General features: G+C 56.8%; 8 protein-coding genes across 10 annotated transcripts; 6 read left to right on the top strand and 2 right to left on the bottom strand.

Moving 5' to 3' along the window:
• The first annotated feature begins 252 nt into the window (after positions 1–252).
• H310_01971 (hypothetical protein) lies at positions 253–1,745 on the top strand. The gene is made up of 5 exons (XM_008865330.1): positions 253–749; positions 793–889; positions 936–1,197; positions 1,259–1,399; positions 1,452–1,745. The coding sequence occupies exons 1-5, from the start codon at positions 285–287 to the stop codon at positions 1,576–1,578; spliced, it is 1,092 nt and encodes a 363-aa protein (XP_008863552.1). The 5' UTR covers positions 253–284; the 3' UTR covers positions 1,579–1,745.
• Positions 1,746–1,830: 85 nt separating this feature from the next.
• Positions 1,831–6,974, top strand: H310_01972 (hypothetical protein). The gene is made up of 17 exons (XM_008865331.1): positions 1,831–2,313; positions 2,366–2,654; positions 2,700–2,972; positions 3,035–3,178; positions 3,232–3,455; positions 3,521–4,019; positions 4,075–4,190; positions 4,245–4,373; positions 4,426–4,584; positions 4,629–5,153; positions 5,209–5,484; positions 5,590–5,880; positions 5,935–6,141; positions 6,197–6,431; positions 6,484–6,571; positions 6,630–6,788; positions 6,837–6,974. The coding sequence occupies exons 1-17, from the start codon at positions 1,864–1,866 to the stop codon at positions 6,886–6,888; spliced, it is 4,116 nt and encodes a 1,371-aa protein (XP_008863553.1). The 5' UTR covers positions 1,831–1,863; the 3' UTR covers positions 6,889–6,974.
• On the top strand, positions 6,969–7,763 carry H310_01973 (hypothetical protein). The gene is made up of 4 exons (XM_008865332.1): positions 6,969–7,237; positions 7,292–7,362; positions 7,442–7,520; positions 7,569–7,763. The coding sequence occupies exons 1-4, from the start codon at positions 7,151–7,153 to the stop codon at positions 7,668–7,670; spliced, it is 339 nt and encodes a 112-aa protein (XP_008863554.1). The 5' UTR covers positions 6,969–7,150; the 3' UTR covers positions 7,671–7,763.
• A 314-nt stretch (positions 7,764–8,077) lies between these two features.
• Positions 8,078–12,670, top strand: H310_01974 (hypothetical protein). The gene is made up of 3 exons (XM_008865333.1): positions 8,078–9,911; positions 9,955–10,453; positions 10,623–12,670. Exons 1-3 carry the CDS (start codon positions 8,088–8,090, stop codon positions 12,539–12,541), a joined length of 4,242 nt encoding a protein of 1,413 aa, XP_008863555.1. The 5' UTR covers positions 8,078–8,087; the 3' UTR covers positions 12,542–12,670.
• Positions 12,671–13,068: 398 nt separating this feature from the next.
• H310_01975 (hypothetical protein) lies at positions 13,069–13,949 on the top strand (the record flags this gene model as incomplete). The annotated part of the gene is made up of 2 exons (XM_008865334.1): positions 13,069–13,315; positions 13,384–13,949. 2 exons carry the CDS (start codon positions 13,069–13,071, stop codon positions 13,947–13,949), a joined length of 813 nt encoding a protein of 270 aa, XP_008863556.1.
• H310_01976 (hypothetical protein) lies at positions 13,934–15,103 on the bottom strand (the record flags this gene model as incomplete). The annotated part of the gene is made up of 4 exons (XM_008865335.1): positions 13,934–14,137; positions 14,224–14,476; positions 14,535–14,708; positions 14,756–15,103. 4 exons carry the CDS (start codon positions 15,101–15,103, stop codon positions 14,043–14,045), a joined length of 870 nt encoding a protein of 289 aa, XP_008863557.1. The 3' UTR covers positions 13,934–14,042.
• Positions 15,104–15,163: 60 nt separating this feature from the next.
• H310_01977 (hypothetical protein) lies at positions 15,164–18,147 on the top strand. The gene is made up of 5 exons (XM_008865336.1): positions 15,164–15,468; positions 15,533–15,603; positions 15,661–16,007; positions 16,054–16,332; positions 16,383–18,147. Exons 1-5 carry the CDS (start codon positions 15,189–15,191, stop codon positions 16,579–16,581), a joined length of 1,176 nt encoding a protein of 391 aa, XP_008863558.1. The 5' UTR covers positions 15,164–15,188; the 3' UTR covers positions 16,582–18,147.
• On the bottom strand, positions 16,498–18,940 carry H310_01978 (hypothetical protein). 3 transcript variants are annotated; one of them, XM_008865339.1, is made up of 6 exons: positions 18,426–18,940; positions 18,308–18,379; positions 18,162–18,218; positions 18,021–18,108; positions 17,572–17,973; positions 16,498–17,522 (listed from the first exon to the last, which is right to left on the bottom strand). In XM_008865339.1, exons 1-6 carry the CDS (start codon positions 18,557–18,559, stop codon positions 16,638–16,640), a joined length of 1,638 nt encoding a protein of 545 aa, XP_008863561.1. In that variant the 5' UTR covers positions 18,560–18,940; the 3' UTR covers positions 16,498–16,637. The 3 variants fall into 3 exon arrangements, with proteins under 3 accessions (XP_008863561.1, XP_008863560.1, XP_008863559.1); XM_008865338.1 differs by having other exon boundaries at positions 18,282–18,379; XM_008865337.1 differs by having other exon boundaries at positions 16,498–17,525; positions 18,282–18,379.
• Between the last annotated feature and the right edge of the window lie 218 nt (positions 18,941–19,158).

Here is a 19,158-nt window from a genome sequence, read left to right on the forward strand (position 1 = left end):
TGATAATATTATTCGGTCTTGCCACAGTGCCAGTACGCACCAGATTCGCATCAAAATAGAAGAGAAACCACCTTGACCTCAATCATTATAACCTGTATATACCCATATTGACGATTTCATGTTTATGAACACAAGCTTGTTTTATACAGATATTCGGCTCGACGTCCCAACCTCAAGAATTGATTCGTTTATACAATCAATAACCTACACTTAAATACAAAAGTCAAGTGAAAAGGACGATTCTCTGATATTCGATAGGATACCTCGATCACATTTCAAACGACATGGTCCGATCCGTGCCAGAGCCGAACGAACAGCACCGCTCGTCGCCCATGCAGACCGACTGGGAGCTCCTGTGCCATGGACAACACGTCGAGATCTCAAAGCTCAAGATGCACATATCGCAGTTGGAGAAGTTGCTGCAACCCGATGACGACGACGAATGTGGCAGGTTATATCACGACCATGCGAGAACACTCAAGGATCCAATGCCAACAAGACCCTCAGACCGACGACTGTCCACATCTTCGTCCATTCCATTCGATGACGAAGACGCCAAGAAATGGCACGAGCGAGTGGTAATGGAGCGCGATATGATCGACAGGGCACTGGATCTTGTTGCGCGGCAAAAGAGTGACCTTCGTTCACGGACGCAAAAGATGAAGTCGGAGAAGGACGCGTGGAGGCATGAGCACACGACAGGTCAAAGCTCAGTTGCTCTAAAGGAAATGAAACGAATCTTGGACAGCGTAAGTTTGAACCGTGGCGAACTTGACTAAATGCTGGACGTAGAACATCGCATCGTTGAACGAAAACGTCCGCCAACTCCATACGACCGAACAACGACTGCGCGCTCGTATGGACAAGGTCAGCCATATCGACGTCATGTGTACGTTGCATTCATGGGACTGCATGGGGAATAAGAGCGAGTCCAGTACGCAGCAGGATGCTAGATCCAGATTGCCTCTCGTTGTCAGACGAGGAATCGTCGGCGATGGAGTTTGAAGACATTGAGAGCGTCCTGTCCACGGACGACTCGACCATCTCGGACGCACTCCATCAACTGACCGACGACTGGCTCAACGATGTCGGAACTAGGTTACCTCGCGTCGATACCTTCCCTGTGGGAATTCCACCTCTTGGTCGATCCCTGCCATCTGTAGACGTGCGACAAGGCGAACGATTCTGGTCGTATCGGTACGATCGAGCCCACCTTCTCATCGAAATGCCAACCAAGTGCATTCATGCGATTTTGTAGAGCTCCTCTATTTGCTGCAGCACCGACGTTAACGCCAGGGGGACTTCGGCAGCACCAGTGCGCCTTGATTTACGAGAAACAGATTGCCAAGTGGGTCCATGGTCGACAGCGCATCCAACGGGCTGCAATCCAACACGCCAAGTACATGCAAGCTCTTCCAGTCACTGTGCATCCTGATATCTTCAATATCTAGATGGCTCACGTCGCTCTGCGACGAGGTGCACATGTACTCGAAGATCTACGACACCCGGACGCTCGCCCTCGATGAACCAATGCACGCCATCCAGTTACGCCCCTTGCATCCCGCTCAAGACGTGTAATGAACATGATCATGATGCCCTCGCGCACAGACAACCTCCTCTGCATAACCTTCCTCGATTGCGTCCCCAGCAACCACCGTGCCACCGTTGTCACACGTTGAAAGTTGTCGCGTCAGCTTCATCATATTTTAAATGCATTTAAAATAATCATCTCCAGTGCAAGAGGTACATTCAAAATAATTTAAAATCTCACGATACTCTGGAGATACATGGATTGTATCCGGACACGCATCCGATTATCGTACGTAACAGGGACAACTGGGCGACTTGCGCTGTCGTCGCAAGATGGCCGAACAGGACGAGAATGCGTACGAGAAGCTGTCGCGGGAGGTGCACCAAGCACAGATAACGGGCGCGATCCACCAAGACTGGCTAGAGAACCCATGCGGCTTCCTCTTGAAGCCCGACTTCAAGCGCAAGATGCAAAAGATGGGGGCTGGAGGCAAAAAGTTGATCCAAACGAGCCTGCGGGGTTTGCGGTGGCACTTGCCAGGCAACACGTACCGCAGTCGATGGTTTGTCTTGGACGGAATGATGTTGCGATACTTTCGCTCGAAGAATGACGACCAAGAGCTCGGGTCGATCCACTTGACGTCAGTGAACGCCGTCCTGCCGTCGAGCATCGCCGACGCTCCTGACCATGCTCTGGATCTCGTGTGTGCAGACCGCATCTACACCATTGCCGCGACGACGCGCGAAGACATGGTTCGATGGGCGACTGTGCTGACGCTCGTTGTACGTAACATTCCCTTTTTTGCTCTGCGGCCTCGTCACCGACGCAACGTAGCTGCGCGGAGAGTACCAGCCAAAGATGATGCAGCGCCGCGAATCTGCCGTCATTCGCGGCAGCTCCGTGATTCCTCCTCACAGCCGCATGAGTTACATTCGCCAGCCGTCGCAAATCGCAAACTACACGCCGTCCGCCAACTCGTTCCACCCGGTGCTCGCGCCATTTGACGAAGAAATGGACGACCGAGAGCGCGACATGGACGAAAAGCTGCGTGTGATGAGTGTCAGCGAGAAGATCGTGACGGTCACGTTCGACTCACCCGGCAGCCTAAACCTCTTGCTCCAAAGTACGTTGCTCTGTTTTGATCGAGGAACCGACACATGCCGTGTAGGCACGATGGACGATGCCATCGTGGTCAAGGGCTTCCGCGAACCCCCGGAAGGCGGGGTGGGCTTGGCGGAAGCCACAGGCGCAATCAAAGTGGGCGACTTGCTCGTGAGCATCCAAGACCACCCGGTCACGACCAACACGACGTTCGACATGGCGATCCATGAGATCCAAACGGCATCGCGCCCGCTGACGCTGCGGTTCTCTCGGCTGGAGGGGCCTCCGACGAAGCACCCCCAGCGTGTGGCCCAGGGCTGGGTCCTTGCCAAAGAACCAGGTACATTTTGCTGGATCTGCGTCCATCCGAGGATTTTCCAACGGCCGAACACAATGACGTAGCCACAACGCGGTGCCGCACACGACTGCTGCAGCTGCAAGGGTCCAAAGTATATTTGTACAAGCCAGGCATGCACACCGGACACCTCGACCGCCCGTGCTTGACTCTGTCGCTCGACGAAGTGTCGGACATTCGCGCCGTGCATGGTATGCCAGTCCACTTGGTTGGATCGAGCGCGTTCGTGAGAATCCAGTCGTAGACAAGCGAAAGGCGCCGGGTGACGCCAAAGCGTTCGGGTTGACACTCGAAGGCAAGCACGTGATGCTCACGTTCTTCGTCAAGTTTCCTGCCGAGCTGTGGCACTGGCTGGACCTGCTAAAGAACGCTCCGTTGTTTGACAAGGCTGCCAAGAAAGCGTCGACATCGTCCGTGTTGTCGACGATTCCTGTCCACCCATTGATGATCATCGAGCAACCACCCAAGGTAAGATTGGTTTGTGATCGCAAAAAAGGAACGGCTCGAGAAAGCACGATGGGATGGCATGGTAGCGAAACACGATTCTCTTGGAAGGCCATGACATGATGAAGCTCGGCGACTTGACGCCCACCTTCCAACCGCGCACAGTGCAGCTGCATTCGTACGGGAAGCTCGCATTCTACCGCGACGACGTCCGTGTCGGGACGGTGCAATGCGAGTCGATCCAGGACATATCGCTGAGCAAGTTCCAAGACTGGTGGTACTTGGAGCTGATTGTTCTGTTGCCGTCCACTGGCGGCCACAAGTACCGTCGGGAAGTCGTGCTGCGCTTCGATTCCGAGCAGAAGGGCATCAAGTGGACCCGTGCGATCGAGCGCGTGGCGAAAGAATGCCTCGGGCCTGGCGAAGACATTGACGTGACGATTGAATCCGTTTCCGAATGGACTCCCCCCGGTCTCCCGCTCACGAACGCCGTCTCGGACGACATGTTTGTCGCCCTCCACGCCGAATGGGGCGCGAGTCGGCACTTGGGCGATCTCCACCTCGACCAGAAAGCTGCGTACACTCAAGGTGTGATCCAAAACCGCATCGTACATGGTGACCCACAGCGTGTTTGCCCATATAGGTTGGTTTTTTGCAAAGAAACCGGGTGTCCTCGGCCGGGAGGCATATCACGCCCGCTATGTGATCTTGCGCGACCAGTTTTTGTACTTGTACAAGTACCATACCCCGCAGCTTGACGTACGAGAGATGGATGGACGAGAAGGGAGGCGATCGTGCGAGTTTTGTTTGTAGGGGACAACGCTGTGTGCTTCCAAGATCGACTTGAGCGAAATTCAAGACGTTGTGGAGGGCAACCCTTCGTCGGTCGACACGATGGAGCACACGATTCAGCTCAAAACGGCAACCAACGATGTGTTCACGGTGCTTTTTAGCTCGATTCGAACCACCGAGTGTGACCCGTGGAATGACGTAGCTGGTCGCGCTGACGTACGCCCAAAAGGAAGCGTGGCTGTCGTTGCTCGTGTGGACGTCCGATTACTACGTCCAGGACGCACCGGCGCCATTGCCGGCGCTCTCGACTGGCAAGTTCGTGCATCGACCGAGCTTCGAGTCGAATCCTCCTCCATCTCCCGTACGTCTTGCTTCCGCACCTCTGCCGTGCTCATTGGCGCGTAGGTCGGTCAAGTTGCTGCGGCGTGGGACAGCGTAGCCCGTGCCCGGGGATGGGTTCGTCGCAACGGCCAAGATGTGTACGCTTGCATCGTGCAAGGCGTGCTGAGCTGTTACGAGTCGGAGGAGGATCTAGATGCTGAGTGGGGCGATGCGCTGGACGCAATTGTGCTGACGGACGTCCGCCACGTGCATGCTGACAATGAGACGACCGTCGTGGTGGTGCTCGCTGACAACTCCTCGCTCCGCCTGACGTGCCGCGATAAGGGCGACGTCAAGGTGTGGATGTTGGCCATTTGTTCGTGCAGCCACTTGGTGTTGACGACGAATACGTCGACGGGGCTGCTCGAGAGCCAACTCCCGAACGAAGGATGGATCTGGAAGCTGGACCCGCTCTTCCAAGTCCACCGAAAGCGGTACATTTGCCTCAAGAACCACGAACTCGTAGTGTCGACCGACCGCGCCGATCACCACGGCCGGGTCCTGTCCGTGATTGCGTTGGACACAATTGTCAACATGTTCATGTCCAAGGTCGGAGGCTCGTGCTGGGTTGAAAGCATGCTGAGGCGGCGGCGTCGGTGTGTAGGTCACGGGCCGGGACAAACGTGGCGACTTCTATCAACTGACGCTGCAATGCGACGAAGCGCCCGACGAGGACGACGAAGGCGACGAAGCGGCCGTCCACACGCTGTCGATGTCGTTTTTTGACGAGGCCGAGATGAAGACGTGGGCCCATGACATTTTCCACTGCTGCACCAACACCACTACCAACCCGCACGCGTCTACAAACTTGGCGCCGCCAACGACTGTGGCGGTGTTTCCGCAGGAGTTGATGAAAACGTCGCTCTTCCAAGAGGCCGAGGTGCGTTGGAAGTCCCCCGTTCATTCATCGCTGTTGTGCCTATCGTTTGTGACGAGACGATGCAGTGGTTGACGGCAGGAAAGTTGACGGATGGTTTGCCTGTAGCCGTCGTTCGCCCCTTTCGTCCCTGGCAACGCCCGCGGCTGGCTTTACTACCGGATGGCATCAACCAAGCAGCGCCTGCGCCGTCGGTATTTTGTCCAGTACGGCAGCGAATTGTCCATCTACAAGCACGAATTGCTTCCGAACGAGCCGTCGGCCATTCGATACGGAGTCGTCGACTGCCGCGCGCTTGTGGACGTGCGGTTTGTGACGACCAACTGTCCTGAAAACGCACTCGCGCTCGAGTTTGCCAACACAACGCTTGTCCTCGTTGCCGAGTCGGACGCCGCAACGGTACGACGCTTCTTCCTCGTTCACGTGTTGTGGTATCGAACGAGTGTGTCGTAGCTTGCGTGGCGGGCTCTGCTTCTGGACGTGAAGCGGACGTTTAACCCGACCGGGAATCGCATGGACCACGGCGGCGTCCTCATCTCGAGAAGCAGCACGTTTGCGTCCCAGAAAGAGAACGAAGCGCTGCTGCGCAACCAAATTGAACTGAGCGTGCAGTTTGCCGCCAACATGCAAGAATGGGATGGCTCCAAGTGGGTCGCAAATGTACGTGTGCTCTTGACCACGTGTCGTCGTTGAACATCGGTCTGACATGGCTTAGTATTTTGTCTTGACGGGCAGTCGATTGCTTGTGTTTTCGCTCGCCGTCCACCTCTACGACGAAGACCCGGACCTGCTTGCAACCTACCCGACCAAACTCATCACGTATGTCCGCAGTCTGTTGGACGAGGAAGGGGCTGCTGTCGGCTCTGATGGCCTCAGCTCGATCGCCAAGACGTCGTTCGTGCTCGGGTTTGGCGCAAACTCCAGCTTGATCCTCAAGTGCGAAACGGCAGGTACGAGAAAAGGGCACAGGGGGATGCGAATTGTCGAGTTCTGGTTGTGTAGATCTGTGTCTCCAATTGATGCGGCTACTCTGCCTCAGCAACGGCAAGCTCGAGCTCAAGCAGAGCGCGGCGACAGGCAGCTGGGGCAGGTGCGTTATCATTTCTGGAACCGTTGGAAGGATAAAAGGACTGACGTTGTCTTGTAAGCGTGAACCGCATCGCGTCCATGTCGCGTCACAGCAGTTTTCTCGTCCCTTCAACGCCATCGTCGTGTTCGTTGACTCCATCCTTGGCTCCGTTGGCGCTCGAAACGAATGGGAAGGCGTCGACACCTTTGCGTCAGTCCCGCCGCGTGTCCATGCAAAGGTACGTCTCCTGGCCTCATGCACGACCCTATCCATCTGCGCTATCTAGACGAACGTCCGAGTTGATTCAGCAACAGCGAACGGCGATCTTGCAAGGATAGCAGCACAATGTGTCGTAAAGTCGATGTATGGCAGCAACAGAATCTTTGTGCTCCACAGATATTGCTTCAGGATTGGCGCAGGGAATGTGAGAGTCCTCTCCACTGCTTGTACACCAATCGTGAACTTCAGTCAGCATGTAAGCTTGGCTAGTTCTCGTCATTTCGACGCGCACAGACCCCCGCACGCCATCACGGACGGTTGAATTTGAGATATTTCCCAAAGAGTCGGATAAGTTTTCAAATATCCGGATATCTCGCCAACATGGACACCGCCCGTGCCGCGACTGCTATGGCCGACAAGGCCGCGAGGTATGCGTGCTTGAAGCAGCTGTACGAAGCCCTTCAAGACGTAAGTGGATAAATGAAAGGAGGTGTCGCTTGGCGAATCTGACGAAGCGTGCAGGATCACGTCGACCTTGCTCGGCGATACACTGCCGTGAAGCAGAAGATTAGCTACGTCTCCAGCGAAAACGAGTACGTTCGATGTTGTTGGCTCGCGTTCTCGATTGATCAGATGAAGGTCAACGTTATGCGATGGATGTTACGTGCATAGGTGCTTGGTCGATGAGTTGTGTCGCTACACTGAGAGCGACTTTGACTCGGATTCGGACGGCACGAGCACCCCGAAGCAGGTACGAGCCATGTCCACGATATCCCGAGGTATCTCATTGCACCCGTAGACGAGCAACTTAAAAGTTGAAAAGGCTGAATCCAGCGATGGCGTGTACACACGTACGCCCACCGCCGTCGTGAAAGCAGAATCAGCCAGTGTCGACACATGAGGCGACTCTCGCCGCCAGCCCATTACCCGACCAATGCACATATTGGTGCATTCCACCGACAAATCTTTTCAACACTGCGACCATCGTTATCAATCGTGAGCGACGCATACTTGTCACGGACGATGGGAGCCGTGGGTCGCTCCAATCGCCTCCGTCTGGCAAACGTTTGCTTAGGCAGAGTCGCAAACCTGTTCACCACGCACGCCAAGTATAGAGCCATTCTATTCGTGCCATTTTCCAACATCCATCGACCTGCTTGGCGGTCGATGGCGGCGCCAAATCTTCCCGTCGGTTGCGCCATCGTGTCTTTACCTGGATCGTGAGGGCAGGAAGCGTCGCACCACTCAGCCTTCGTTATCCGGACGTTATCGGATGCGGACATCGCTCATTTCAGTGTTATTTTGGAACGTCGTCGTCATGGCCATGCTGACGTGGACAGGGCGCAGCATCACGCAGCTGTCGCTGCATCGCCGCCGGACCAACATCGGCAACCTCGAGTACGGCCTCGAGCATGTGCCGTTCGTGCTCATGCACGTGTACAACCTCATCTGGTGCTACCAGACAATCGGTCAGCCGTACTCGATTGCGTTGGAGGAACTGGAGGAGTCAGGATTTGACATTCAGCGCATCCTGAACCCCCCGACAGAAGAAGTGTTGACGGGCCTTGCTGCGTCAGCGCTTTCGGCGGCCGCTGCAAGTGATAGCTCTGCCGGACATGACGACGTGCAGATTCCCCCGCTGCCGAACCCGTTCTTACCAGGGATCGTCCCGTTGCTCTGTCTCCTCGCCATCCTCTGCTTGCACATCCTCATGCGTCTGATGCAAGTGTGGTCGACGCGTGTACTCACCTTCATCAAGTACACGCCCGTGACCACATTGTCCGACGCGACCTTTGTCAAGGTCGTTCCTCGAGCATACCGTGGGAAGAGTGTCATCGTGCCGCTCGAACAGCATGTGCTGAGCACGGGCGAGAAGAGCGCACCTTTCTTCATGTTTCAGAAGCACAAGTACGTCGGTGAACTGTCCAAGGATGACGGCACGATTTGCTTCCGCAAGCTGAAGGCGCCAGTCACCGACTCCGTCGCCACGTATGTCAACGCAACGGGCATCCCCAACGAAGCCGTGTACGGCCGCTTGCTGGACTTATACGGTCGCAATGAATTCAGCATCCCGCAGCCCACGTTCATCAAGATGTACCAGGAACAGCTCGTGGAGCCGCTTACGGTATTTCAGATCTTCTCCGTGCTGCTGTACATGTTGGACGAGTACTGGCAGTACTCGCTCTTCACACTCGTCATGATCCTCATGTTCGAGGGGGTCACGGTGTTTTCCCGCCTCAAAAACCTCCAGACACTGCGCGGCATGGGCAACGCGCTTCGCAACGTGTTTGTGTACCGCAACCATGCGTGGGTCGAAGTGTGCACGTCGTCGCTCGTGCCTGGAGACGTCGTCTCGCTCAAGCGCAATGTCGAAGGCGACAACACGGTCCCGTGCGATTGCTTGCTTTTGCAAGGGAATGCCGTCGCAAACGAAGCTACGCTGACCGGTGAAAGCGTCCCTCAAATGAAGGAAGCGATCGGGCAAAAGATGAGCGCAGAAGACTTGGCCGCGTCACTCGACATGAAGGCCGGTCACAAGGTCCATCTGCTCTTTGGCGGCACCACGATCATGCAGCACGACGGCCGGACCAACGCGACCCAAAGCGGAGTCCCGTCGACTCCGGACAACGGCGTCCTCGTCTACGTCTTGCGGACGGGGTTCAGCGCCTCCCAAGGCAAGTTGGTTCGCATGATCGAATACTCGAGTGGGAAAGTGACGGGCAACACGTGGGACGCGGTCGGACTCGCGGCGTTGCTGGTCTTTTTCGCCCTCGCGAGTTCGGGCTACGTATTGCGCGAAGGGATCGCGCGCAAGGGTCGGGTCACGTTTGAGCTGATCCTTCGCTGTGTCTTAATCATCACGAGCGTCGTCCCGGCGGAACTCCCGATGCAGACCGCGATGGCGGTGAACACGGCGCTGCTGGCGCTTGTCCGCCTCTCCATCTTTTGCACGGAACCATTTCGCATATCCCTCGCTGGCAAAGTCGACATTTGTTTGTTTGATAAGACGGGTACGATCACGACGGACCAACTCACTGCCGTCGGCGTTGTGTCCAACGATCGAAAGCAGAACGAATCGAAAGCCGTGTTGCCGCATCAGCCCATGCTCCAGTCGCACGTCGATGCGTGCCTCGTCCTCGCGGTACGTGCATTGTGCCTGTGCCGTGGCTGACGCAAGTGTGTAGGGCTGCCACTCGCTCGTCGAGATCGATGGCAAGATGATCGGGGACCCCGTGGAAGAAGCGTCGCTTCGCGCGATCGATTTCACGTACGACCCCAAGACCAAGCAATGCACTCCCAACGCCAAGAGTTCCGAGCGCGGATGGGACCCGACCGTGATCGACACGAAAGGCGTCAAAGTGCACATTTTGCACCGTAACCACTTTGCCTCGAAGCTCCAGCGCATGAGTGTCGTCACGCGCATCCAGTTTGGCGGCCTCGGCGCCACCCGCCTTCGCGTGCTGGTCAAGGGCAGTCCGGAAGCCATCTCCAAGCTGACCAAGGACTTGCCTGCGTGGTTCTGGCCCACGTACGAAGATATGGCCCGTCGTGGCATGCGCGTCCTCGCCCTGGCGTTCCGCGATGTTGAAGGCAGCATGTCGGAGCACGACGTAGCGCACAAACCCCGCGAGTGGGCCGAAAGCAACCTCACGTTTGCCGGGTTTGCCGCCTACCAGTGCCTGGGTACGTGCTGTGCATATGAATTAACTTGTTTTGTGGCACAAGTGCCGGATGCCTGAACAAATGATTGCCGCAGCTCTGGATGCAATGACTTGGATGAAATGGCTCGTGGAAACTGTGTGTGCAGCATTGATCTGGATCATTCGTGCGGCTCATGTTGGAAGTTTTGTAGTGCGCAAGGACAGTGCGGACATCCTCAAGCAGCTCAAGGAGAGTTCGCACACGGTGGCCATGATTACGGGGGACTCGACCTTGACTGCGGTGCACGTGGCCAAAGAAGTCGGGATCATCACGCGTACGGCGCTCATGTTGTCCGGCAGCGACGTGTTGTTTGAATGGAAGAACTCGGCCGACGACGTGCCTGTTGCGGCCTACGGCAGTCAGTCGGTGGAAACCTTGGCGAAAACGTACGACTTGTGCATGGATGGTGCAGCGCTCGTCCGCGCGGAGGAAGTGAATGGTGGTGTTTGGAAGAACTTGGAGCTCATCCGCGTGTTTGCGCGCATGACGCCGGAGCTTAAGGAACGTGTGCTGACGTCATTGAAGAGCTGCGGCCACTTCACGCTCATGTGCGGTGACGGTGGGAACGACGTGGGGGCGCTCAAACAAGCGCACGTTGGTGTTGCGTTACTCAGCGGGTTCGGCTCAGCCAACGCCGACAAGACGATCACGGGCGTGGTGGCGAAGGAGAAGAAGGTTGAGACCGTCGCAGTCGTCGAAAAGTTGTCCAAGGAAGGTCTGCTGAAGCTCCATGCATCGGTGCTCAAGAAGAAGCTCGTGGCCCTCAAGGTCGACCACGATCATGTGACGGAAAAAGAACAATTGGTGGAACTCTTGCTGTCAGCACAAGCCAAGTCCCAGAAGAAGCTGAACCCATTTGGGCCACTCACGCCTGAACAGCGCAAGTTGGTGCAGCAGCAGCAACAAGAAGAGATCGAGCTCGACGTCAAGGCACGAGAAGCGCGCGGCGAGTCCTTTGCTCGCATCAAAGCGTTGGCCGCGTTTGCCCAGCGCCAAAAAGAAGCAGCGACGGCATACCAAAACGAACGCAAGGCCAAGGGCGGCAGTCAGTTTACGCAGTTTGCCAACAACGCCGTCATGGCGCAGTACATGGAAGACTTTGACGAAGGCGAGCTGCCCATGGTGAAGCTCGGGGACGCCTCGATTGCATCGCCATTTACGAGCCGCGCGCCGTCCATCAAGGGGTGTGTCGACATCATTCGCCAAGGCCGATGTGCGCTTGTCACGACCGTCCAGATGTACCAAATTCTGGCCGTCAACTGCCTCATCAGCTCGTACTCGCTGTCCGTGCTGTACCTGGACAAGGTCAAGTACGCCAATTCGCAAATGATTGCGCTCGGGATGATGGGCACGGTGGCAAGTGTGACGCTGTCGCGAGCGACGCCGCTGGCCGAGCTCAGTTCGGTGCGGCCGATCTCGTCGATCTTTCACCCGGCGCTGTTTTCGAGTTTGGTCGGGCAATTTGCGCTCCACCTGGGCGTGATGGTGTACTCGACGAACCTAGCCAAGGAGTACACGGTCGAGGGCGACACGCGGCATCAGTCGCACATCAAACCCAACTCGTTTGAGCCGAACGTGATGAGTACCGTCATTTTCCTCGTCAACGGCATCCAAACGATCAGTGTGTGCGCCGTCAACTACAAGGGCCGCCCGTTCATGAAGAGCATGACGGACAACCCGGGTCTGCTCTACTCGCTCGGCGTGAGTCTGGTCGGCGTGTTTTTGCTCTGCACGGAAGCCATGCCACTGTTCAACAAGGTGCTCGAGATCGTGCCCATGCCGGACCCGCGGTTCGCCCAGATTCTGACGGGCATCTTGACGCTCGACGTCGTTGGCGCGTTTGTATGGGACCAGCTTTGCCTGCTCATGTTTGCGCCCAAGATTTTCATCGCGTCGTTCCAGTCGATCACTGGTCGCGACGTCAAGCAAATGGTCAAGATGCTCGTGATCGCGCTCATCATCATCTACATCGTGGCCAACATCGACTACGACGAGATTGAGCGCCAGCAGCAGTTGGCGGAGCAAGCCGCCAAGGCCGGGACCCCCTTTGTCGAAACCATTTCAAGTTGAATTTGGTTGATGGAGATAGAAAAAGAGGACGACGTGTGTGTCCATGAAATGAACTTTGCATCGAACGATGCGTTCTTGTTCGATCCTTCCATCTCGCCCGACGGCATCACTGCATCACGTCCGAGTCGGTTGACGGTTGCATGAGATGCAGAGGCAGGGGTGGGCGGAACCTCGTCAACGGATGCTATGTTGAAGCACCTCCCATGACACAGGACGTCCGCAACCATCGTTGAATTCTCCACGTTCTCGCGATGGTCGGCCGCCGTTTGTGCGTCTTGGTGGCCATGTGGTGCTTTTGTCCGGTCGCGTCGGCCACTGTGTTGCAAATAGACCACCGATCGAGGGCTGGGCTGCCGGCGTGGAGTGTCGCCGTGGGTCGGTTGGTCCTTCGCGATGGTTCCATGTGCACGGCGACTCTTGTCCATCCCAGTGTACGTGTGCCTCTTCAGATCCAGGATGCATTGCAATGGCCTTGTTGACACGGCGCCCGCCTCCTTTTGTAGCTTGCGGTCACGGGGGCCGCGTGCATGATGGTGCAAGGCGAGAATGCTTCGACGAACCGATCTACAACGCCGGCGGTGTCAAGCATTGCCCACGTCATGTTTGGCAACATGACTGCTCACACGATGGCGACCGTGAGCCGCGTGATCCCCCAGCGGGAACTCTTTCCCTTCTCAAACGACTACACACTACTCCAGCTGACGGCATCTCTCACCACGATTCAACCCGTCGCGCTGGTGGGGGACGCTGGCTGCCCTGCACTCCCACCTTCAGGTATAACTTCTTGCATCATTGTGTTGGACATGCCAGAACCACTGAAGCATTCGGGCTTGCACCTGCAGGACGAGCTTCGACGCTGAACGTGTCGTGCGTACAATTCGCCGTACCGGACTATGTGTCGGCGCCCGTTGCCCAAACGTCTTGTCCATTGAACATATCGACGGCGCAGACGGCTACCCACGGATGTGACACGTCCGTCCGAGGGAGCGACGGCGCCCCACTCGTCGTTGCTGGCTCGTCATGCCTCGTTGCTCTGCATTTGCCAGGGCCAAGGGAAGCCCTCGAATTGCACGCGAACTCGACCACTGACTTCGTTGTGACGACGTGGACACCCGAAAACGCCAACATCGCGCTCGTCGTGGCAAACGACCTCCGAAAGCACATCCAACAGCTCGTCGCGCCGGCTTCTGCGATCGTTGAAAGCACTGCTGTCCAAGACGATTCTCATTCGCTCGTCGTCGTGTACACTTGCATTGGTGTGATGGGGATTGTGTTCGTCGTGCTGGGATTGCTCATGCTTCGGCCGCGCTACGTCAACGTCCACTGCCTGCCAACACCTTCCACCAACCACTCGAGTCACAGCCAGCACCGCGAGCATTTGGAACTAAGGGCTGCCAATGATAAATAGGAATGTGCAATACGATCACTGTGTGGTTGGTGGTCGAGACTTCGTCTGGACGAACGCGATGCTTATCAGTCGACTTGCTCTCGTGAAGTGCCGTCAGTGCATCGCGACGACAGGAACGTAGCACGTAAAGGAACCGAATCCGTCGACTAAGACTGCGTGTACGACCAGAGCTTGTTGGTCAACTAAGCCTAGTCACGACGCGTCACGAAGCCCGCAAGATGCACGACATGCAAGCCAGCAGCTGGAAGGAAGAATTGAAGCATAAATGACGTACAGCACAGAACAGTCAACACGGCATTTCCGTCCACGGACAGCATCTTGGATGCGTGGCGGGCGTCTACTCGCACGGACGACGCCGCGAAGTTATTGGTCTCATCAACGTTGTATCCATCGGCTTCTTCGCCATCTTTGCTAGTGGGGTCGTCAGCTAAGTCAGGCCGACATCGCAAGTTGGTGTGCAACGTCTGCAACACAATTGTGTCGCTCTGCACACGAAGACGAAGGGTGCCGTCCATGCCAGCTTGGACCTACGAGAATGGCCGCAGCCATGATGAATAAAATGACCTAGAGTTGGATCAACCGTACGAGGAGAAACTTTTGCATCGCTTTGAGTCGATCAGTAATGGTGCGGAGGGCGCGCAGCGGCGGCATTTCGAGAGCAACGGTGGGCGGAGGGATGTTGGGCTCACGGTAGCTTTCTGCAGTGGCCATTGACACGACTTCGATAGGAATGTTTTGAATGATATCAAGATCTACCGTCTGCAAGCAACGCATGAGATGATGGGATCTTCCTCTACAGAACTCACCCGCGCGCGCAAGGAGAGAAACGAACGTCCGTCACGCTTGAGTAATCGTAGCATGATACCACTCGCCTCTTTCCCCGACTGGAGAGCCCTTGAAAAGTTGGCGATTCCAAGCGCAAACGCAATGTTGTTGTCGGCGCGACTCTCGATCACGACGTCACCAAACACTTTGGCAATGTTCAAGTGCACAAAAGTCTGGACGTCTTCCCCGCTGGTCTTCATAGCGAAGGACATGCGCTCTTCGTTCAGCACGACGAAGCACATGTCCGAGCTACTCACGCGTTGCATGAACTGGGACACCTCCATCAAGATCGGGAAGGACGCGGCCGTCAAGTGCCCGCGAAATCGCATTTTTCAAAATCCACCGTTTCCGGATCGTTGGTGTTTATCCGGATCACAATAAGGTCACACGGCCATTCCATTGAACGTGCACCGGATGACCGACGTCAGCGTTGGGAGGCTGCTCGAAGAAGTGGACTTGAGCTTTCCAGACCGCAATGACACGCTTCTCCCAACCGACCGAAGCAAAGCAGCGAATCCACGCAGTTTTGACGGCAAGATCCGCGTCCTGCCAAAGACATCCTTAGAGCTTGGTGGGAATGCACTCCCAACTCTCCATCAGTTCTTTCCAGCTTGGGAAGTTCAAGCGTATGCGCGTTTTGCACAGATTAAGCTGCACATGGTGAACGCCCGATACCCGGAGTACGAGGCAACAGGTATTGTATCGTTCTATGTGTGTTCTGCAGATCACATTATGGCAAGTCTCACTCGCTTGTCCAGGGATGTTGCCGCAATTGAACGACGGCCACTTCCTCGTTCCCACGGGAGATATCATTCTGCATCTTCAAACGGTACGTGTCCTTTCCGTCTGTTTTATGCCTGACTTCTCGTCTGCGGAATCTTTGCAGTACTACAAGGACCTGGATGCAAACTTGTCGGACAAGCAGCGCGCCGAATCTGTCGCGTTCCGTGCCATTGTACAAGAAAAACTCGCTCGGGTCTTGGACTACTGTCAATGGGTGGACCCCATCACGTACAGCGAAGTGACGCGTCCGGCCGTGCAGCGCGTGATGCCGTTCCCCCTCAACCGCATCGTCCCAAAGCTCCTCCACGCCCGCCACACTGCAGCATTCCACGCCTCATCGTCTCTCTTGTCCAAGGAGCACGTTTACCTCACCGCGCGGGACTCGTACGTTGCGCTCAATTCGTTCTTGGAAGAGTCGGCGAATCGTGGCTCCTTCTTCTTCGGCGACGAGTACGTAGTCTTCCGTCATGAGTTCGTTCATGTGAGATCTGTCCAGGCCGTCGGCACTGGATGCCGTTGTGTTTGGCCACGTCGTTGATGCCCTGAGCGACGGTCAACTGCGCGAAGTCATTGCTATCCATGGCCCGCGCCTCGTGCAATTTGCAACGCATGTCCGCGACGTCTACTTTGATTCGGCTGCACATGCTGCGCTATGTAGCCAAAACACCCCGAATGCGTTTGCGAACCTCGACGCGGCTTTTCTCACCGGTGATTTCAACCTTGTGCCGCATGCGGCGTACGTCGCGCCGTTCCACAGTCTCAGCTGGAGCCAGCGGTACTGTCGGCAGGAGGGTTTGCACTGAACACTAATGGTGTCCAACGCAGGGAAGTTGTCAAGGCATCGCAGGCCGCTGCCGACCCGTCGACGGCACACGACGCCGTCGTCACGTATGACAAGAGCACGCGCAACGTCTTGCTCGGCGGGTTCCTCGCCATTCTCTTGTACGGCCTGTCGCAGCTATCAATTTCGATCGAAGACGACGATGACGACTTTGACGACGACGATGCCCTGGATGACGACTGACATTGAACATACCAAATCAAACTACACTCGACAATTACGTTCCCTTTGCGCCTTTTTTACTCGACCGGTGGCAGCGCGACGACGATGTGGCGAGCGCCCGAACTACTCCTGAACGCGCCGTCGTCGGGATCTTCGTCTGGCGAGTCGTCGATCGCGTGGTGATGAGCCGCAAGATGGTGGTTCGAATGGTCGTGTTGACCCGAGTCCTCCATGTCTTCGGCGTACCGAGACGCCACGTGGTGGTCCATGTCATCTTGGTCAATGTATGCCGCCGCACTTGGCGCAGCGTCCTCTGCCAGCGATCCATCGCCGGACGCAGCTGCCGCGTCCTTCCATCCGTTCTGCATGATCGCTTGTCGTTTCTGTCGTTCGCTGTTGGCCTCCAACTCCTTGGTAAGCATCGCTTGGCCAGGCGACGCGGCGGGAGAGAGCGTCGGTCCGGCGCGCTCCCGTTCTTGTACCATGAGGCGCAGTCGCTGTTGGTGGAAGAGTTCGTAGTCGGCCGATGCTTCATTCGGGACGAGGGCCGATCGGGGGACATGAGAAGTGCCCCATTCCTCTCTTGCCGCCGCGGCCGCGTGCAAGCGATACGACGACGGCAACGCATGGACCGAAGGTGGAAGGTGCGATGGGTGGAGATACCGAGCCGGTGGTTGAAGCTGGTGGTGCAGCCCGGGCGGAAGTGTCGGGTGCGCCGATGGACCAGAAGCAGGGTACGCTGGATCGTAGGGGTGGTTTGGATGTTGCATAGGGTACGGTGGTGGCGGCATGGAGAACGGCATTCGAGGATACGAAGGCGACTTGTACACGGATGTGGAAGGCGGATGGAATTGCTGAGTGTGAACAAAAGGGGGATTGCTAGACAGCGGCTGCCGCAGGTCGTGCCGGGGGCCACTGTACGAGCTGAATGGTGGGTGGGGCGTCCCTGGTGGACGCGAGTGCTGCTATGACTCGAGTGAGCTCCCACCGACATCGCGTTTGACAAATTACCTCGTGCAAAAAGTCGGCAGTGGGCGGGCGCATGCTGCTAGTCTGTCCTGTCGGTGCCGCTGGGTACGTTGGGTGATGGGGCACCGTCGAGTCAGGCGGTTGTCGTAAATGTGTGGTGGTAGGGACAGGTGGCGCGGAGGAGGCCATGGGTGGGTGGTGGTGCGATGGTTGCGTCGACGAGGCTTTGATCTGACTCGGGGGTGGTTTGACGGGTGCTGACCGCGCCTTGGCGACGACTTGTGGCTGCAGTTTGTCGAGCGCTTTGGTGGACAATGGTTTGGCCTGCGATGGATCGTCCACGTCATCCGAGACGCTGTCATCGTCGTCTTCGTTCCCACGGGAGCTTCGACGCGTCCGCATGAGCGACTTCCACCGAATCTTGACGGCATCTTCGGTCCGGCCCTGTCGCGTTATGTCAGATGCCAACGGGAAGCCGTCCTCGAACGTACGGAAAGCTGTTGTGCGATCACGCTCCATCGGTTCCCGAGCTTGGCTTGCATGTCCACGATCAGCTGGTCTTCTTCCCGCGTGTAGTTCCTGCAGGGGGCACCCATTTCAATCGTTTAGATCGAGGTCGACGCCCCACGCACCCTTTGTTGATGTTGGGGTCCAAGTGGTTGCACCACCGCTCCCGGCACTGCTTTGACCTAGCCACGTGTGTCAGCGCGCGCGGCAACCAAGCAGGCGGAAGCATGGACACCAGTACGCACGTTCTGCCTGGGATGTGCGACGCCACCTGCCCCCAGTTCTTGCGACCTTCAGCCACAAGCGTGCGAAGTTTCGCGTCTTCTTCGGGGGTCCAGTGTCCCTGCAGAGACACGGCAGGTCAGGGAATGTAGCACGGCGACGAGTACCTTGATGAGGCCGGGTTTGAGGACTTTGGTCCATCGCTGGAGGCATTGTGTGTGGTTGCGACCGGCAACTTGGTCTGCAATAGCTTTCCAGTTTCGTTCGCCGCTTCGTTCGACAGCAAGTCGAAGGGACTCATCTTCCACCTTGGACCACCGTCGCGGGTTGCTTTTGTCGCCACCGCGGGCAGAGCTTATTGTCACGGCCGGGGCGTGATCGAGGTTGGCCGTCACGATGGGACTCGGCTTGTGTCCCTTTCCCTTGGCTCGTTGGGCCGCGGGTGGCGGAAGCATCTGTTTCAGACTGTCCGCACGCTCGCGTTTGGCCGCCGGCGTCGTCGCGACGGTGCCGTCAGGTTGTGTCGGTTGTTGCTTGTGGCTGGGGAGGTTTGACGTTGTCGAGAGGGACGTTTCGTAAAGGGCCCGTCCTATGGCGGACAGCGCTTGTGGCGGCGTCCTCGCTTCGTTCCCGCCGTCTCCGTTCATGGTTGTCGTCGCCCAATGTGACTCTCCCACCGCCAAGTGACTGCAGTTTTGTATGGGGCGTTTATTTGGATGGGGATCAAAATCACATGCGCTGATTGGCTCGACAAGATGACCATGCCGACGACCGCGGCGCTTCCGACCGCGCGGAAGGCGCTTTGGCCAGGATAGGACGGTGCTGCTGGGGATGTCGAGTGCCGCGGAGGTGTAAGCAATCGAGCTGCTAACGCAATGTCGAGGAGCATTGTATGCTCAT

Source organism: Aphanomyces invadans, assembly GCF_000520115.1.
Source record: "Aphanomyces invadans strain NJM9701 unplaced genomic scaffold supercont1.3, whole genome shotgun sequence".
Classification (NCBI taxonomy): domain Eukaryota; phylum Oomycota; class Saprolegniomycetes; order Saprolegniales; family Verrucalvaceae; genus Aphanomyces; species Aphanomyces invadans.

What these genes read in the sequence shown, in the direction of transcription:
- H310_01971 (XM_008865330.1), top strand. Translation starts at nt 285, where the DNA reads ATGGTCCGATCCGTGCCAGAGCCGAACGAACAGCACCGCTCGTCGCCC. An exon ending in GAACGATTCTGGTCGTATCG is followed by an intron (nt 1,198 to 1,258) that starts GTACGATCGAGC and finishes GCGATTTTGTAG; the next exon opens with AGCTCCTCTATTTGCTGCAG. An exon ending in GCTGCAATCCAACACGCCAA is followed by an intron (nt 1,400 to 1,451) that starts GTACATGCAAGC and finishes TTCAATATCTAG; the next exon opens with ATGGCTCACGTCGCTCTGCG.
- H310_01972 (XM_008865331.1), top strand. Translation starts at nt 1,864, where the DNA reads ATGGCCGAACAGGACGAGAATGCGTACGAGAAGCTGTCGCGGGAGGTG. An exon ending in CGACTGTGCTGACGCTCGTT is followed by an intron (nt 2,314 to 2,365) that starts GTACGTAACATT and finishes GACGCAACGTAG; the next exon opens with CTGCGCGGAGAGTACCAGCC. An exon ending in GGACATTCGCGCCGTGCATG is followed by an intron (nt 3,179 to 3,231) that starts GTATGCCAGTCC and finishes ATCCAGTCGTAG; the next exon opens with ACAAGCGAAAGGCGCCGGGT.
- H310_01973 (XM_008865332.1), top strand. Translation starts at nt 7,151, where the DNA reads ATGGACACCGCCCGTGCCGCGACTGCTATGGCCGACAAGGCCGCGAGG. An exon ending in TACGTCTCCAGCGAAAACGA is followed by an intron (nt 7,363 to 7,441) that starts GTACGTTCGATG and finishes TTACGTGCATAG; the next exon opens with GTGCTTGGTCGATGAGTTGT. An exon ending in GCACGAGCACCCCGAAGCAG is followed by an intron (nt 7,521 to 7,568) that starts GTACGAGCCATG and finishes TTGCACCCGTAG; the next exon opens with ACGAGCAACTTAAAAGTTGA.
- H310_01974 (XM_008865333.1), top strand. Translation starts at nt 8,088, where the DNA reads ATGGCCATGCTGACGTGGACAGGGCGCAGCATCACGCAGCTGTCGCTG. An exon ending in ATGCGTGCCTCGTCCTCGCG is followed by an intron (nt 9,912 to 9,954) that starts GTACGTGCATTG and finishes GCAAGTGTGTAG; the next exon opens with GGCTGCCACTCGCTCGTCGA. An exon ending in TGCCGCCTACCAGTGCCTGG is followed by an intron (nt 10,454 to 10,622) that starts GTACGTGCTGTG and finishes GAAGTTTTGTAG; the next exon opens with TGCGCAAGGACAGTGCGGAC.
- H310_01977 (XM_008865336.1), top strand. Translation starts at nt 15,189, where the DNA reads ATGACCGACGTCAGCGTTGGGAGGCTGCTCGAAGAAGTGGACTTGAGC. An exon ending in TCATTCTGCATCTTCAAACG is followed by an intron (nt 15,604 to 15,660) that starts GTACGTGTCCTT and finishes GAATCTTTGCAG; the next exon opens with TACTACAAGGACCTGGATGC. An exon ending in TCCTTCTTCTTCGGCGACGA is followed by an intron (nt 16,008 to 16,053) that starts GTACGTAGTCTT and finishes AGATCTGTCCAG; the next exon opens with GCCGTCGGCACTGGATGCCG.
- H310_01978 (XM_008865337.1), bottom strand. Translation starts at nt 18,905, where the DNA reads ATGAACGGAGACGGCGGGAACGAAGCGAGGACGCCGCCACAAGCGCTG. An exon ending in TCAAACCCGGCCTCATCAAG is followed by an intron (nt 18,380 to 18,425) that starts GTACTCGTCGCC and finishes GTGTCTCTGCAG; the next exon opens with GGACACTGGACCCCCGAAGA. An exon ending in GACCCCAACATCAACAAAGG is followed by an intron (nt 18,109 to 18,161) that starts GTGCGTGGGGCG and finishes TGCCCCCTGCAG; the next exon opens with GAACTACACGCGGGAAGAAG.